Raw genomic sequence first — 18,110 nt, forward strand, 5'->3', positions numbered from 1 at the left:
ATTATGTCCTTGCGTTTAATTTCCATAATATTAATAGTATTATTTTTTAAATCAAATTGTTAAGCCTCTGTCTCGAACGGCTGTTGTTATGATGACGTCACGTCGAACTCACGCCTGTCTTTGACAGATGACAGAGTCCAAGTACCTACCATAATTAAACGTCGATACTCGATATTATGGCAAGGAACTGAAGCAATGTTTTTTGTGAATTATAACTAGCTGACCCGGCGAACTCTGTTCCGCCTTAAAGGCAATAAATAAGCCATCACAATTTTTCCTTATTTGCTCACCGTTTAGATTTAGACCTACCCTGGACTACGACAAACATTTTAAAACCAAAATCAGCTCAATCGGCCCAGCCGTTCTCGAGTTCATCAATTCATTTTTATTTATATAGATAGATTATAATTAAAAATTACATTAGGAGGTTTTCTTTAATCTGCCAATCTCAACATTGGTATCAGAATTAAGTAGAGATTAGAAAGCTTCAAACTTTAGCTAAGGTTCAAAATAAACCTCAGTTTACAAAAGCGGCAGTTAAACTTCACGAGACATCACAGTGTCGTTACCCTACTTCGCACTCAGAGCAAAGTTTTAATCACTTTTCGATGATAATAGACTATTAACGCCACTCCTTGCCATCAAGGACGTTTCTTGCTTGTTTCCAATATTCCACTTTGATAAAAGGTACATTCTTCTTTATTCCGTCACGCTAAACCACTTTGACTCTTATTGACATCGACTGACGGCTAAGAGACGAAGAATGTTGTTGACTGTCACTGGAATTTATTAGCATATAAAAATTGTGGTCGTGCGATGGACTATGTTATTTTATGAAGAAACTTCGTCGGGATACAATTTTGACAAAACAAATAATGTAGGTAGATGGGCATATTAATTCCGTTCCTTGAACCTTCGCTCTGCTTCTAAATCACCATTATAACACCATATTAAATACTTGTTTCATGATTATTATTTTAATTCTAATGACATCATAACTATATATTTGACACTAATTGAAATTGAAATTTATGTTTAGACGACCAATACTGCTGGAATTTATTTATTTTTTATTTTATTTTTTGTTTGTGGGTACGCGTGTAACGCTCTGAACAATATGGGATGAACTAAATTGTCTAATCGCGCGCAATCAATCATTCGATTGCACAAACCGGTTTTGCGGGCGTCGAGACACTCTTTACGAATATTACACATTAACACAATATTACTTTATCATTAGGTACTACACACACACCTATACAAACAGTTTTATCTTTTTATTAGTATTCTTTTCATTAGTATTCTTAATAAACGTAGTCTTATCATCCTTACCGATTTACCGCCTTTTGTATTTATCTGTGCACTAATATTACTATTTATGTATGTTTATCTAGACAATTTTATGCAGCTTAGTATTTTATTTATTTTTACCAATGGTCCGTGACCCTCACTCGGCATGGGGCACACTGAAAACCAGCGCCGTGGCCTTCGTCACCGTGGGCCACGGCATATGCTGAGTGGGGTCCCGTTGCAGTGGGCATCTTGTTGGTGGATGGGTGGCACTGCTCAGTTTACTCTTGTTTTTATTTTTTCTTCTTCCATTATTATGTGCCACTGTCATGTCTATGTAATTGCCTGTATTTGTGTGATGTCCATTGTAATAAATGTGTCTTTCTTTCTTTCTTTCTAAAATGGTCACTAAAATAAAATTGGTTAGTCCACTGCTATTGCCATTTTTATTCTTAACCGTACTTTTCTTCAAATCTTCTGTTAAAAAGGAGTTACTTGACCTGAATTTAAAGGAAGAATTAGATACAATCACGGGATTCTAATTTATATCCTGAAAAGATAAATAAATCGTAAGCCTTCAGATGCGAAGGGCAAGGGTCATTGGCGACCGCAGCATCGACTGTCGGCAGTTAGTTAGGCAACTGTATCGCGAGTCGCGCCACTCGGTAGATTTATTGCTTTGTACATAGTGATGCGATATCGCAATAGATTGTCGATGAAATGGATAAACGGACGCGGAGCTAAGTAAAGTTATATTGGAGAGCGTAGTGCTGGAGACCTTTTAGTGATGTAGGGCGGTCCATAAATACCTACTTTCAGCAAGGATCTTATCATCATCATCATCATCATTTCAGCCTTAAGAATTCTATTTCTGAACATAGGCCTCCCACAATGGCCGGTTGGTAGCGGCCTGCATCCAGCGCCTTTCTGCTACCTTTATGAGGTTGTCGGTCCACCAAGAATCATAATACATATACATTAATTCAACAGGAGGTGTTTTGGACTTCCAAAATCTTCCTCCACTGTATTTGCACAAAATGTAAATAGACACATTGAAAAAATAATAGGGGTATTTCCAGAATTTTTATCTGTAAATACAATTTATTCCCGGCGATTTCACATAAAGGTTTTATTTTTAATCATCGCTTTTCAACGAGGAAGGCTATAAATAGTATGCAGACAAACAATTCAGATACGAGAATGGATGGAATACTTATTTTCGTACTAATTGGTATTGTTCGAATTGCTACCTGATACTGGAAATATTGCTTGGGTTGGTAGCCTTTTGTACAATTTCGTAATTGTGTCAAGTCTTGTGTGTTTGGGAAAGCTGGAAATAAGAGCCCACTTCAAAACAATATGTATCTACCTATCATATTTACCATGAATCAAAAGTCCAAGCCTTTTTAGGATTCGGAACGGTTTATATTAATATACCTAGTGATTTCACTAAACTAGACTATGATATCGTTGTGATGATGACCGTGATGCAAGTACTTAAATACTGAAAGACAATTTTCACAATCGTGCTCATCTTCTACTTAACTTATAAACTTTTTTACATCCTTAAACAAATATCCTTGGACATTTAACTTGCGCTTCTAGTCCCAAACTAAGCAAAGCTTGTACTATGGGTACTAGACAACGGATATAAACATACTTAAATACTTTCTTTTGTAAATACATACATATTATACATAGACATTATCATCACAATTTAGAAACTTTTCAAACATTGAACTCATTAAAAAACTATCGATACTGTTTTGATAACAACACTATTTTTCATCCTGCGACCGCCTTTGATCGGTGAAACGGAAGTCCAGAATTGAAAACTAGAGAAAAAGTAAAACCTTTATTCGCTGAATTTGTTAACTAGAGAGATTTTTCCTTGACTTCAGTAGTTTGTTGATTCTTAGAAGAAATAGTTTTACTCATCATAATAACTGTTGGGTTCCAACACTAAAATTCATTCATTCCTTCATTCGTTCGATCTTGTGACGTATGTATTTGAGCGCCTTTCGCGCCCAGTAGCGTTTCGTACTCCGGCCATTACACTTGTGATTGTGTGTATTAAACTGTGCAGACCTGGCAATAAACTTAATTAGTGAAACCACGGCCTTTCAATAACAACACCTACAACAACAATTTCGCTGCCCTACATGGTCCTTCGAGCTTCGAACTGCCTGGTCTGCACCATTGTGTATCAAGTGGGACAGGAGCCGCATCATCGCGCAACAAAACTCCTGCATTGTGCCTACATACACGTGAAAACTGCATTCACATAGTGCCGATAGTGCGCATCAAGAAATCGCACTCATAATACAACGGGAGCCGCATCATCGCGCAACAGAACTCCTGCAATTATATCTACAAAAATACAGTGGAAACTGCATTCATATAATGCGCATCAAGAAATCGCACTCATAATACAACGGGAGCCGCATCATCGCGCAACAGAACTCCTGCAATTCACACATAATACAACAACGGGAGCCGCATCATCGCGCAATATAACTCCTGCATTACCTACTTTTGTGGAATTTGCATTTATCTGCATAGTGCGCATTAAGAAACACGCACTCAATACTGCAAGAAATCGTTCATCGTGTGCAAAACCAGCAAATTGCAAGATATCAAGCAAGTCAGTTTTGCAACAATCATCAAACGTCATCAAACGCAACCCGGCATTCCCGGCAAGACGGCGGGTTGGGGGGCGCCGGAACACGAGGCCAGCAACAAATTACTTCACGAAGTGGGCGTGACATCCATCTTCGCGCTGCCTGAAGTTTGCGCGCGCATCGAGGATTGGCCAACGCACAACATCGTTCGTTCTCTCGTCGGTCATCGTTCACTTGTTCGCTGCTGCTTCGGCTGTTTCCGCTGCCATCGGTCAACGCTGTTTACCGCCGACGCCATTTGCTTAAAGTGTGCAGTGCTATTGTTTTTAAGTCGAAAGACATAACTCGTGCAGTGATACTCGTAGTGTGTAATTTTAAGCCACATAGTGATTTATAGCATTTGTATTTTATTGCATTTGACAAGACAATGGAGCTGAACGAGCTAATAGCCGCGCGAGGCTACGTAAAAGGTACGATTACACGATTAACTTCACTTGTTTCGACACCGCAGTCAGTTAAAAACTTGTCTAAAGAAAACTTAATGGCTAAGAGGCAAAAATTGATAGACTCCTTTAGTCAATACGAAAAGCTAAATATAAAGATTTTAACCATCCAACCAGAGGACAAGGAAAATGTCGAACTTTTTGAGGAAAACTATTACAACATCATATCAGTAATTGACCAAGAACTTAACAGCCGTGATAATAGGAATCACTCAGCTCCAATGTCCAAATTGCATTTACCACCAATTGATGTACCAATATTTAGTGGTAAGTTCTCGGATTATGTACCATTTAAAAACTTATTCCACTCATTAATAGATCAAAACGATTCCATTGACAATGTTCAAAAACTGTATTACCTTCGATCATATTTAAAAAATGAGCCATTAGATCTTGTAAAAAACTTACCCTTGACTAGTGAAAGTTACAGTCAAGCAATTAAAATTATTGAAGACAGATACAACAACAAACACAAACTCGTTAATGAGCATATTTGTTTATTGTTGGATCTTAAGCCAATCACAAAATCCACGGCAGTTAATTTAAGAGAATTTGTGTCCAATGTAAAACAACAAATATCTGCTTTAAGTAATTTGGAGCCAAACGTATCATTTTGGGATGCTATAATATTATGTATTTTGTACCGCAAATTAGATGCATACACGTCACGTGCATTTCAAATGGAAAGAGATGCCACGAAGGAGCCAACTATCAACACCTTCCTTGAATACTTGGATAAGAGAGCGCTGGCGCTTGAGAATGCTGATCCGGGCTTCCACGGGCAGCAACGCCAGCCGCAAAAGGAGCAAGGCAATGCCGTTGGTAGGATGGTAGCCTACACAGCTGCGCAGGAGTCTACATGCTTATACTGTGCTGCTGCCTACAGAGCTGCCGGTGCTGCCTGAGCGCCAGCAGTCTGCATCAGAGGCCGGCACTCCGCAACCACGTCTTATCAACACTTATTTTGGATACATAATTGGAGGTACCCTACCACACATTTCATCTAAGGCCTGCAACAAGGTAACGCTAAAGTGTACTACTTGTGAGTCTGACATTAATGAAACTTTAAGTAAATTTTGGAAAACAGAAAGCGTTCCTCAGATCTATGATGAAAGGTCATCAGAGCAAGAGCTCTGCGAGTATATTTTTAAAAGTACTGTTCAGATGAAAGAAAATTGTTTTGAAGTCTCTTTACCTTTAAAATTACCTCTTGATGAAATCAATGATGCGCTAGGTGATTCCTTTAATTTTGCTTTAAAAAGGTTTTTAAACTTAGAGAAAAAACTGCATAATGATCCATATCTTTTTATTGAGTACCAAAAATTTATTCATGATTATATTAACTTGCAACATGGCCAATATGTAGATATTGAACTGTATGAATTGAATAAAAATGCAGTTTATTTCTTGCCTCATCATGCAGTTTTAAAGCCTGACAGTAAAACTACTAAATTACGTACAGTTTTTGACGGTTCAATGAAGACTAACAAAAAGGTGTCTTTAAATGATTTGCTTTTGAATGGGCCGACTGTACAAAGAGATTTGTTTGAAATTTTATTACTGTTTCGGTTTGGCGATTTNAATAGTGTGGAGCAGAATCAGCGCAATAAAAAAATAGCGCAATATTTTGTTGCAATTTCTTACAAAACTTGCGCACAAAAAGCAAATCTAGTATGAAAATCATCAAACTTGTAATGCTCATAACTCAGTTCAGACTGAGTTTAGAGGTATACATGCCGTAGTAAGTTTGGTTTATTACACTATTTTGTAATCAAAAAACAAAGTTTGGTCGATGGCCGCGCGAAAAAAAAAAGACGCCACTTTCCATACAAAATCTGGCATTGCCATTTTATAAGTTTTTATTGTCCTATGGTAATCTTTATTCGAGAGAGTGTAAGACTTAGTGCGATATTGCAAACTTACTGTGTGTATGTGATTCTTAACGGGCTACACATAGTATTATTATATTATATTATGGTATTGCGGTCGACCTTCACCTGTTTTACGCGGGGNCCCAATAACGCACCTCCTTCGTCCACTAGGGTGCATGTACTATCAGGTGAGGATAAACTAAGACGAAATATGGAAGTCATGATAAATCAGGTGATATACTTCGACTCAGCTCGTGGTGGGATATCGCTGACTGAGAAATGCCTGAAGAGCACCAGCCGACTGCTGTGGGCCCGCTAGAGCTATATGCTCCAGGGGTGGAAGTGTTAAAGGGCATAACGCCGCGAGTAACCTCGGAGAAAGCGCAGCACACCTCTCTACACCCCTGAGCTGGCAGACGCCAATGTTGCCCCTCAGTCCGGTCTATACGACCCATGACGCCAGGGGGGGCCCATTTAGTCGCTGGCTAGTCACCGCCTGCCATTTTTTCAGTCCGAGACTATGAACCAGGCAGGTGTCCCGTAGTCTCCATCCATAGCCCAGTAACCAGTCCATCCATCCTTCATCCATAACCCTAGTCCATTCTCCAATAACTGCAATAGCTCCTGTGCACAGGCTGGGGATGGTCTCTGGCTACATCCCATGATATAGTCAGAGACTAGATCCAGCATGTGCACCACTTTCACTTTTGTCGATTATTTTGCGCTTAAAACGGCCTCTACGTGTTGGATCTGTATCCCCACGCAAGCCTTATAAAGGACCGGGCCACTTTTGACCCGTGAGCTCCAAAGCGTACAAACATAATAATAATAATGATATCCTTTGGGTATTATAGATTTGCGAACTTTTGTTGTCTGTCTGACAACTTAGTATTAGTTCGATAATAATTTAAGTAGACCTCTATAGGCAGCGATTTAAAATCTATATAGTAATTAATTACTTACTCTGAGGGCCTGAACTATATTGGCTTTAAAGATAAATATTGTTTTCTGCTCTGATGGATTTGATGCAATATTTGATTGTCCGAATTACTGTTTGAGATCATAATTTAAATCGGTCCGATTCCCAGTCCTGATCATAAGATTGATAAATTGAAAAATAAACACAATTTAAAAAAGGCTTAGTATTGCCATTCAGCGAGGAAATGCAGCCAGCATCCTCGCCTCTTTGCCTCACGGACACACTTTTATTTTTGAGTAAAATAAGTTTATATTTTTATTTTGTTTAGAGTTAAGTTTGCCTTAGTTTAAAAAAAAAATTCTTTTTATTGTAAATAAAGATTCTATTAAAAAAATCTTCTCATGTAAATACAAGAATTAATAACTTTGGAAATTCTTCTGTCTAATGTTAATTTCGTAAATACCTATCGTACATTTATTTCGAAAAATAGACTTGGGCACTGAATAAAGTCTCAGCTTAGTAACGAAAACATAACTTGCCAATTTTGAGGGCACCACTTCACAACAAAGCCAGCTAATTTGCCACCATTAAAAGGGCGTCCTCATCAGGAAAGCCCTTAAGTATTGCCAAAGAATGTTTTGTACCAAGAAAACTGAACGAAAGATTATTTGCGAGCGCTATAAATTTCTTAAAGCCCGCGGAGTAGTAAGTGCGCTTTTCTGAGATCCCTTTTTAAATTGCCTTTTTTACTTTTACGGACAATTAAGTCGGAGGCTTCCTACTCGAATGGAGTGTACTGGTATTACGTATCTACATAATGGAAAGATGTGAGTGAGAGGATTGGATTGACGCACGAATGGGTACGGATTGAGATTTCGGAGGCTAACGCTGAATGACAGCGCCGGGATTGAAATTTAGAAGTAAAACAGCATTGTTCTTTGATGTGTTTAAGTTTTTCTCTATCTTATTAGAATATATTTTATTGTGATACCTTGTTTTTTTCTCTGGTTGATTGATTTTTTTGGTGAAGGTCTCGGGAAGTACCTGGACGCATGCAGCGCGACGTTATAGAAGTCCTTGGGGAGGCCTTTGTTCAACAGTGGACGTCATTTTGCTGAAACGAACGATTTTTTTGTAGTTTTTGATATAGTGGCACAATAATTTTAGTCTCTTACATAAGATTATTCTATTGAAATTTTTGACAGTAGTATGTCTCTACATACATACTCTCTGAGATAAGATAAAATTGCATAAATTGTGCTATCTAACTGTATCAATTTTAAGTAAAATGAAAAATAGTGATTTTAAAATGACTAGAATTTTCAACTAAGTAGGTATGTCTTAAAACAAAAATCTCTAAATCAATCAAACACAAGCAAAGTACTTATTCGTTTTCATTACATCGGAAATCTGTCTTTCAACCATCAAAATACATCCAGACATGGAGACTCTTCAAATGGGATTACCCGTCAACGGAAGATGTATGGAAAATATTACCGATACGAATGTATTCCCGCGGTTCCGTTTGCGTACCGTTTGCGTTCCGTTGCGTTCCAGCCCGAGGCAGCAGTTGCAAATTACACAATTTATCATGTCGAGTGAGTTTGTGTTGCTGAATAACATTTCCTTGTGAAAAAATTGGCTGGTCAAAACAACGATCTGTTATGGTTAGGGAAATTATTTTATGGGAAATAGATCGTGGTTTTACTAGCTCCAGTACATAAGTAAAGTACCTATAAACGAACGCACATAAAAGAAGACTGTGTGGCATCTTATTTAGTTATGATAGATGTTACAGAAAGTATAGCAACTGTATGCTTAAAAGGAAACTCCAAACCCTGTTAGTTTACTTAAGTACTTTTGTAATGAAAAAAAATGTAAAAAAAAATTTTGTATTAAAAAAAATTATAGTTTGATGTGATGTTAATTTCAAAATTGGCAATTGTAGGATAATAGAGAAAGGCCTAGAGTTAACTGAGCATAAGCTGTTGTTACAAGTGCGTTTACTATAATAGTCTAGCGGTAACCTTGATACAAAAGTAAGTAGTAAAGCAAACCCTAGTATGTAAGTAGTGATGTGACAAAGTGGTCTTTTGTCTACATACCTAATACCAGGCCTGTTCATCTCCGCGAGTTTACATCGAAAACAAAACACGCTCGATGGCCCACCTACAGGATACTATTCGACAAGGCCTCACATACGAGCAAACATTGACTCGCGCACGCGTATTCTTGTGTATGATGGAAGAAAATAAAGAAAATGGTGTACTTAATACTGTGCAGTATTTAACTGCCTAAATAATAATAAAAACACAGAATGTACTTTTTTAAGTTGCCTCAAGAAACTGAGAGGTAAATAAGTAGTTAATATTATTCATGATAATTCATGCTAAATCATGTATTTCCTCCGCCATTTTCCGCAGTTTGGCACCTCACGTCACATCATTTTACCGAAGTCAGCCCTATAGCTTCGGCGCAGTGCCGATGACTGACGTTTGTCAACAAAATGGTGCTTGACTCTTGAGACAAGCTAAATTACACCATATTGTTAATGACATTGAGCATACATTTTTTTAAATACCTTCGCGAAGTAAAACTTCTGTACGTAGTACTTATTATTTATTCTGTGCTAATACTTACTCGTATCTATAGTACAGTTGACTCTGGGGAGCGACTAAACAAACGAGAGATTACATTAAAACAATCTAAGGCTGTCCTAAAAGAACATTCTAGTCGGATTTGGTGTCAAAATAACAGACTTTGTGTCTTAATGGGAAAACTATTTGTCCTTTTCTAATCTACTGCTTTCGAGTGAGACAGTAAGATCTCTATCTGAAACTTGCGTAAACGATCTGTCGTCACCTGATAAGAATCGAAGTAGCTTAGTAAACTAAAACGGAATAAATAATTCGGACTTCTCTGGCATTTTTCCAAGTTAGGGTGGTCCCTCAATTGTTATACAGGGTGGAATTTTGTAATGCCACCTGGAGGGAAACTACTCGTAATACTGTAGATAGAAAAATTTACTTAAAGACAACATTCCATTATTTTGAAAAGAAAGAGAACTGCATTCAAAGATCTTCGATTTTTTTTTCGAAAATTCACTACCATACATACAATTTTCTGTACATAATTTTAAAAAATAAGATTTCATGGTTTTCCTTTCATTTGATTTATAAATTTTGTTAGACAGATTTCATCCTTATACTTAAACCTAACGATCGTTGCATTAAAAATACAGGGTGTAATTTTTAACAGATTTTAGTTGGTTCGATTCCCGGGTGTGGCAAGCAAATTTTTGGAAATTTTTGAATGCAGTTCTATTTCTTTTCAAAAATAAAGGAATGTTTTCTTTGAGAAAAATTTTCTATCTACAATATGAAGAGAACTTTCCCTCCAGGTGGCATTACAAATTTCCACCCTGTATTATGGTGATAGTTAGCACCTTATAAAATATATTCGACATCTGGCTGTCTCATTTCAATGGGTCGTTCATTATTTTCATTCTTTGCCATTATTTAAGACTACTTTTTTAATTACAAACGTTAATCATATTATATTTTTTGTACAGATCCTAAAAAGTGTTTCTGGAGAATTAATTTCTGCTGTCAATACGCCTCTATTCTTAAGGTAAAATTATGTAGTACTGATCCGAAAATTATGTAGACCGAAAATACTTCGAAAGATGAAATTAAAATAGGTACAAAAATAGGTTAGATAGACACCAAAGGTTCGGCCAAACCAACGCGATCAGCCCGCGTCGGCGCGATGGCGTGATAACAGGATTGACAGGACGCGCGACCAATGACAGGACGCGCGTTCTGTCATTGGCCTATGCACAGGCAGTGATCGCCATCGCCGACGCGATCTGCACGCGATGGTTTGGCCGAACCTTCAAGGATTATAAAGGTATGTAAATCGAACAGCAATATTGCCAATTTGAAATTAGAATGCCGCATTATAACCGTATCGTTACACATTTTATTACTGGCCATAAAACCGATGAGTGCCGAAACTGCTGGGTTCACACCAGGGAGTAACGTAGTGAGCTATAAACAATGACCTTTGGTAGGGGAGACCAGGGTAAGTTGTAACAGAGGTGAGTTGTATTGTAACAAAGACGATTTCTCTGCACCTATGATAGATATTATAGAAGAAAGAAAAACATGTTTTTTTGGTTCAAACATAAAATAAAATTACAAAGTTCAAGGTACCTAGGTTAGAACCAAATATAGCAACCGCTCAGAATGTCTTACGCTCTGAGGTAGTAGAACCCAGAACAACGCTGGTAAGTGATATTCTGCGAAAGCTGTTGGATAAAGCGACAATTTGATAGTTTATAGTTAGAGAGCTGACCATTTCACGTTAACTGTTGAGTGTCGAAGCTGCAACGAATTCGCTATGTTGCTAGTTCGATGAACTGTCATAGGTTCAGGGAACTGGTAAATTAACAGCTCAGCTCTGTTACAAGTACAACTCTCCCCGGTATCCCCTACATACGGGTACCTTTTCCTTACAAAGGCGAACATGAATGTTATGGCTTGATCTATGGTGGTGGATGGGCTTTATGAAGGCTCGGACGTGGTTAGTTTTATCTACAAAGAGTAAAAAAATATTTTTTTCTTGGCCATGTTCCAAATATATAACAAGGATTTATTTTGAACGGAACTAATTCTGAATAGCAGCTGCTTTAATTTTGCAACATTGATAGTTGTATTGCTTGTGTTACAAATAGGTTCACCATTATTAGTCCAGCAGCGGGGCTCGAACCCGCAGTCCTCGGATCTCGGTTCGGCCAATCCAACACCGACACCATTGGACTATCGTTGCTTTTATTTAATTATTATTTAAGATGAAACTAATTATTTAGAGCAACAGCTTACCTATTAGACTAGGCGAACACCGTTGATTTTTCGTCGGCCGATAGTTTAGTCGGGCAGTTGATCAGTATGGTAGGCATGTATGGGAGTGCGCACACTACGCCGATTCGATTTGGCCGATTCTTCATACAATTTAATATCGGGCACAACTATCGGCAAACTAAAAATCAACGGTGTGCGCGCCTACTTACTTAACTTGTATGAAATTGACAAGCCACGGCGTCTAGATGCGGCGATTGTCGCCCAGTGTGCGCTGTCGCTAACAGTTATAGGTTTATGCCACAGATCACAGCATGGTTTATGCAAAGCAAACAATATTCGGTTCAAATAAATATTGAGTCGGTAAAGTGGGTTTCTAGAAACACGTGTAAACTGAATTCACAGAAATCGCTTCCATGTACTAGGTAATAAGGTACCTTATTTGGAATTATGTCTGCTCATAATTCCAAATAAGTCTACCTAACTCGTGTCTAAACAATTGGTACCTAATGAAAGTTATGAAACTCATACGGCGAGTATAGCGATAGGTTGGCAAAAAGTTCAACATAACGATCAGTTATTAATGTTTTTCCAAGAAACATTTTGTACTTACTGCTAAAGTGCTATTGTGCACGAATGATTTACAGATCTTGAGTAAAGAATTCAAACGTAATATTATGTATTATAATTACTTATATAAAATTAGTACAGTTTATGTTTTTGAGATGAAGTATTGTTACAACTATGGGCCTCATAAGAAGGCTCAAGGTCACCCAAAGGGCGATGGAGCGGGCTATGCTCGGAGTTTCCCTGCGTGATCGAATCAGAAATGAAGAGATCCGCAGGAGAACCAAAGTAACCGACATAGCTCGCAGAATTGCTAAAATCAAGTGGCAGTGGGCGGGGCACATAGCTCGTAGAGACGATGGCCGTTGGGGCAGGAAAGTTCTCGAGTGGCGACCACGGGCTGGAAGACGTAGCGTGGGCAGGCCTCCTACTAGGTGGACCGACGATCTGGTAAAGGTCGCGGGAAGAGCCTGGATGCGGGCAGCGCAGGACCGTTCATTGTGGAAAACCTTGGGGGAGGCCTTTGTCCAGCAGTGGACGTCATTAAAAGTCAAAATCAAAAGTCAAAATTTCTTTATTTGTTTAGACTAATAAATAGTTCTTACAAATCGTCATTTTGCTCTTAAGGAGCCTCTACATGTCTCATAATCTTTTTACCCTACCAGCGCTTCGAGACCAACATTTGGCAAGTGCTGAGAAGAAGCGCCGCAACAAACTCAGTCACCACTGTCTGCCGGTTAATATAAATAAATATAAATAGTAGTAGTAGGTACATTCGATTCAGGAGCAGTTCACTGAATTTACCATGCATTCTTGTATGGTGTATCTTATAAGAATGGGTATACAAGATTGCGTGGTATATTAAACAAGGTAGTGACGTGCTAATATCTTATCATTTGGCTGAAAAGAAGAAGATTGTTACAAAACTGGAAATACATTTTTATTTTATTTAGCTATGAAGAAAACTACAAAACACTCAAACATTTACCTTATTCAAAAACAATTATTCAGTTTTAACTACATCACTATATATTATAAAATCTGACATAACACACTTAACACGTTCACAGTAAACACGTTTCTAAATGTTGTACGTCCCCGTAACTCTGGCCGACGTAATGAAGCCCCTACTTGCAGCAACCACATCTGTAGTTTACATTCGCTGTAAAATGTACAACGTGATAAAGTTGCGGGGTTACGGGGCAACATAGTATGGAGAAAATTGTTAGATGATGCAGTACATTATAGTTCGTTCGTTCGTTCGTTTCAGCCAAATGACGTCCACTGCTGGACAAAGGCCTCCCCCAAGGTTTTCCACAATGAACGGTCCTGCGCTGCCCGCATCCAGGCTCTTCCCGCGACCTTGAGGAGATCCGCAAGAGAACCAAAGTGACCGACATAGCTCGCAGAATTGCTAAAACCAAGTGGCAGTGGGCGGGGCACATAGCTCGTAGAGACGATGGCCGTTGGGGCAGAAAAGTTCTCGAGTGGCGACCACGGGCTGGAAGACGTAGCGTGGGCAGGCATCCTACTAGGTGGACCGACGATCTCGTACATTATAGTAAAAGAACAATATTAAAATATTATTACCTTATAATGTTTACGTACATTCATAACTAAGACAGATAAAAAGACAGAGTATACATGACACGCAAAGACAATGTGTTTACACTCACAAGTATACGGGACTATATTCCTACCTCTCGTTCCCACCGCTGCAACTCCTGTGTAACCAGAACCTGCAGCTTGACCGCCAATAAAAACCCAACCATTGAAGGTCAAGTTCGTCCCGGGGGAAAGTTAAGCTGTCATAGGACCCGCAACGAAATTAATCAGAGGAACATAGAAGGAGTTCGAAGCTACAAGTATAGCTCATCCGTTTTCGTGAGATAAAACATCTGTACATATGTTTTGTTCTAGTCTAACCTACTATTCGTTAACTATTCACCGTAGAGCTTAAAACAAAGAGGTTCTCTAAGAAACTAAACACTTTCCCTCTTTGTTACCTCATTACCAATTCGTTCCTCCCTGGCCAAATTTATCAGCAATCAGTATTCAGGTGTAACAATCTATCTTGTTTACACTTCAACCCCGTTTGAACCCCATAAAAGTGGTAGTTATCCTGAAATAAAATTTACGAGTAGAGAATACAGTTTAGGGTGATCCAAGTTTCTAATGTTGGCAATTCTGTAAATTAGACAGCTGTCAATTACGTCAAATGGTATGAAATTTAAAACTTACTATTTAATATTATTCTGTGATAATACATATACAGTGCGTCTTTGTTAGCTCATAAGATAGATAATAAATATTAGAAAGAACCTATTCGATATAAATCAATTTTATTATTTGTGCCACATACAAATTATCGAAGTATGTATTATTTAGGTAATGATGACTCGGCTCAAATATTATATCCAGTGCTGGTCATAAAGAAAATGAGATTGGCAACCAGAACAAAGACAATTTTTAGGAAATTCAAATTAAAGGAAACCATTAAAAACACAAACCACTTGAAGTGATTACGTCAGGCATAGCCTTAACCTAAATGCCTATTTGATTTGGAAAATACGGAGTCTATTATAATTATTTGTTTGTGTGTTTGAGGAAGCCCTAATAGGATCGGACATTTCATTAACGTTTTGAAGATAGACTTCTAAATAGAGTTTAGGTATTAAGAACACAGATAGTGGACGATAAAGTCGTACCTGAAAATGGGTAAATTCGATAAAAGAAGTCGGGGTACGGCTTTTAAGTTACCCTAAAGCCTAATATAAAGTCTTGAAAAGGATGAGAGGGATTTATGATCATAGGATTAATATTTTAATTGTTTAATTTGCTCAGGCACGCGTAAGTCATTGTTTACAGATTCAGAACAACAAATTCTTTAATCGATTGTTCGTTCAATAAATTCGTTCAGTAGATTTTGCGTTAGTAACAAATTACATCCATTCATCCATTTTTCCAAACTTTCACATTTACAAAGTAGAATAGTCACTAAAGAATGTCTAGGAAATTTTAAAAGTAACAAAGTACTGAAACAAAAGTGTTCAGTTCAGCTGTGGCTACAGTTTTGAAATTTCAATTTATCACTTTTTCTCAGAAATGTTTAGGGTTTCGTCGACAAACAAAAAACCATTTGGATTCAGAGAGATTTCCTTTCAGCAAATGAAATAGTTTTAAATTGAAAACAAGAAATAGGTAGAGTAGAGCCGTCTGTCCATCAAGGCCATCAAGGAGTCTTTGCTAGAGTATCCTATAAAGCACACCAATTTATATTGCTTCTGTGTTTTGTCCAATATAAATATAGATAATTTTTCTGATATATAATATATTTATTATTCTTCAGAACCCCACTCTAAGGTTTTCTGTTTCTACCTTCTTCTTCTTCTTCTTTTCAGCCAAATGACGTCCACTGCTGGACAAAGGCCTCTCCCAAGGTTTTCCACAATGAACGGTCCTGCGCTGCCCGCATCCAGGCTCTTCCCGCGACCTTTACCAGATCGTCGGTCCACCTAGTAGGAGGCCTGCCCACAGTGCCCACGCTGTCTTCCAGCCCGTGGTCGCCACTCGAGAACTTTCCTGCCCCAACGGCCATCGTCTCTATGAGCTATGTGCCTTGCCCACTGCCACTTAATTTTAGCAATTCTGCGAGCTATGTCGGTTACTTTGGTTCTCCTGCGGATCTCCTCATTTCTGATTCGATCACGCAGGGAACTGTTTCTACCTAGTTTTTTTTAATGTCTCCTCGAGGTAGTGCAGGCAACTTCTCCAAGTTTCAATTGTTAAAAGCGTTTCGCGTTGAAATAGAAAAACCGAGGAACGTCAAAAGTTTGTTGATAGTTTATCATCTTAATCCAGAGACCGTTTTGGAAGAGATTAACGCCCGTATTTACAAACACTACCATGAGGTCTCACAGTGCGCGTGGACGCACAAGGTGACACACGAACCAATCACAGAGCTCTATTCAACGCTGCATGTGCGTTCGATTTGCTGCGTCACATATGTAAGCATCGTTTGTGATCGACGTAAGTTCATTTTTGTTTTTTCTTACTACGGATATTCTAAGTTATCCACCCACCATGAGGTACCCATTATCAGTATTTTAAGGAATAAAACGTCTTGGAAATCACCAACAAAACTTTTAAGCTTTTAATATATTCTATAAAGGTATCAGATGGTATTAATTTGTAAAATATTTTATCAGTGAAAAGTTTTTAAAATTCTGAATCCACATCCACGCACCTAAACTTTTCTGTGGAGCCCTTTTTTTGTACTATAAATGATGAAAGTATATATTCCAATCAAGTATGTCTACCTCGGACAAACGATTCAGCTAGGTAGGTCCAATTTCGAGAAGGAGGTCAATCGTCGAATCCAGCTCGGCTGGGCAGCGTTCGGGAAACTACGCAACATCTTTTCGTCCAAATTACCTCAATGCCTGAAGACTAGAGTGTATAACAAATGTGTGTTACCAGTGATAACTTATCGCTCGGAAACGTGGCCTCTCACTATAGGCCTTATACAGAAGCTCAAAGTTGCACAGCGTGCTATGGAGAGGGCTATGCTTGGTGTTTCTTTGCGAGATCGAATCAGAAATGAGGAGATCCGTAAACGAACCAAAGTCGCTGACATAGCCCGACGTATAAATGATGAACTTTGTACGAATTTCTACGTTTCAAACACCAATATCCAAAACATTTTACTTTTATTAAAAGCTAAAATACAAATGTATCTACATTTTAGCAAATTCCTTTATGCATAGTTAACAGTCCATGTAGTGTGGTCGCAATGAACTTGATGACGTAATTAAAGCTCGTTTACATAAAATGGGCTTTGAAAGCCCTTTGAAGTGCTTTTAGAGAATCTTTAAACAAAATAATTTAGTGATTAATATTAATTAAGGATGACGGCAATCGATACATTTAAATGGATTTTTAAGAGCAATAAAAATGTTAGTCTTTTGCTGTCATTACTTGAATTTTGTCTTTATTTGTTGCATACTCACACTTATTACAAATACAATATAAAATATACTACCACATAATTCAGTGAAAAATGAAAATATTCCATTCCATACCTAACTCGCATCCAACCTCTACCTGTAAAACTCGATTTAATGTAGCCAAGTAGATAATTTATAACATTTTAATATATCTACATTATTTTACTCTTTTAGTAAGTTGGTTCAGGATCAGACCATAAGGTATAAAGCTCTTGCTAAATAATCGTAAACCACAAAGCCAGCGTTCATTTTGGAGAGCCACCACAGCCCGATGCAGCAGCGTGCTATAGGGTCGACGTCCAGGAGGCAAATGAGGAGAAAAAATGCTTTTATTACATCGATATGGGTACAATGTACGAATTTATGTGTCTCGCAGAATTGCTAAAATCAAGTGGCAGTGGGTGGGGCACATAGCTCGTAGAGACGATGGCCGTTGGGGCAGGAAAGTTCTCGAGTGGCGACAACGGGCTGGAA

At 38.2% G+C, this 18,110-nt stretch overlaps 1 protein-coding gene across 3 annotated transcripts; it reads left to right on the plus strand.

Annotated features, from left to right (window-relative positions):
* Window positions 1–3,707: 3,707 nt before the first annotated feature.
* On the plus strand, window positions 3,708–5,986 carry LOC114353473 (uncharacterized). Of its 3 annotated transcripts, none has more exons than XM_028305500.1 (2): window positions 3,708–4,681; window positions 5,069–5,986. In XM_028305500.1, exons 1-2 carry the CDS (start codon window positions 4,339–4,341, stop codon window positions 5,317–5,319), a joined length of 594 nt encoding a protein of 197 aa, XP_028161301.1. In that variant the 5' UTR covers window positions 3,708–4,338; the 3' UTR covers window positions 5,320–5,986. The 3 variants fall into 3 exon arrangements, with proteins under 3 accessions (XP_028161301.1, XP_028161300.1, XP_028161302.1); XM_028305499.1 differs by having other exon boundaries at window positions 3,708–4,381; window positions 4,586–5,986; XM_028305501.1 differs by having other exon boundaries at window positions 3,708–4,381.
* The last annotated feature ends 12,124 nt before the right edge of the window (window positions 5,987–18,110 follow it).

Source organism: Ostrinia furnacalis, unplaced genomic scaffold (genome assembly GCF_004193835.3).
Source record: "Ostrinia furnacalis isolate ACB-3 unplaced genomic scaffold, ASM419383v2 OfSCF1694, whole genome shotgun sequence".
NCBI classification, from domain to species: domain Eukaryota; kingdom Metazoa; phylum Arthropoda; class Insecta; order Lepidoptera; family Crambidae; genus Ostrinia; species Ostrinia furnacalis.

Excerpts from the sequence above, each read along its gene's own strand:
- LOC114353473 (XM_028305499.1), top strand. The coding sequence starts at position 4,339 with ATGGAGCTGAACGAGCTAATAGCCGCGCGAGGCTACGTAAAAG. Across the intron at positions 4,382-4,585 it reads CGCGCGAGGCTACGTAAAAG|TAATTGACCAAGAACTTAAC; the intron begins GTACGATTACAC and ends ACATCATATCAG.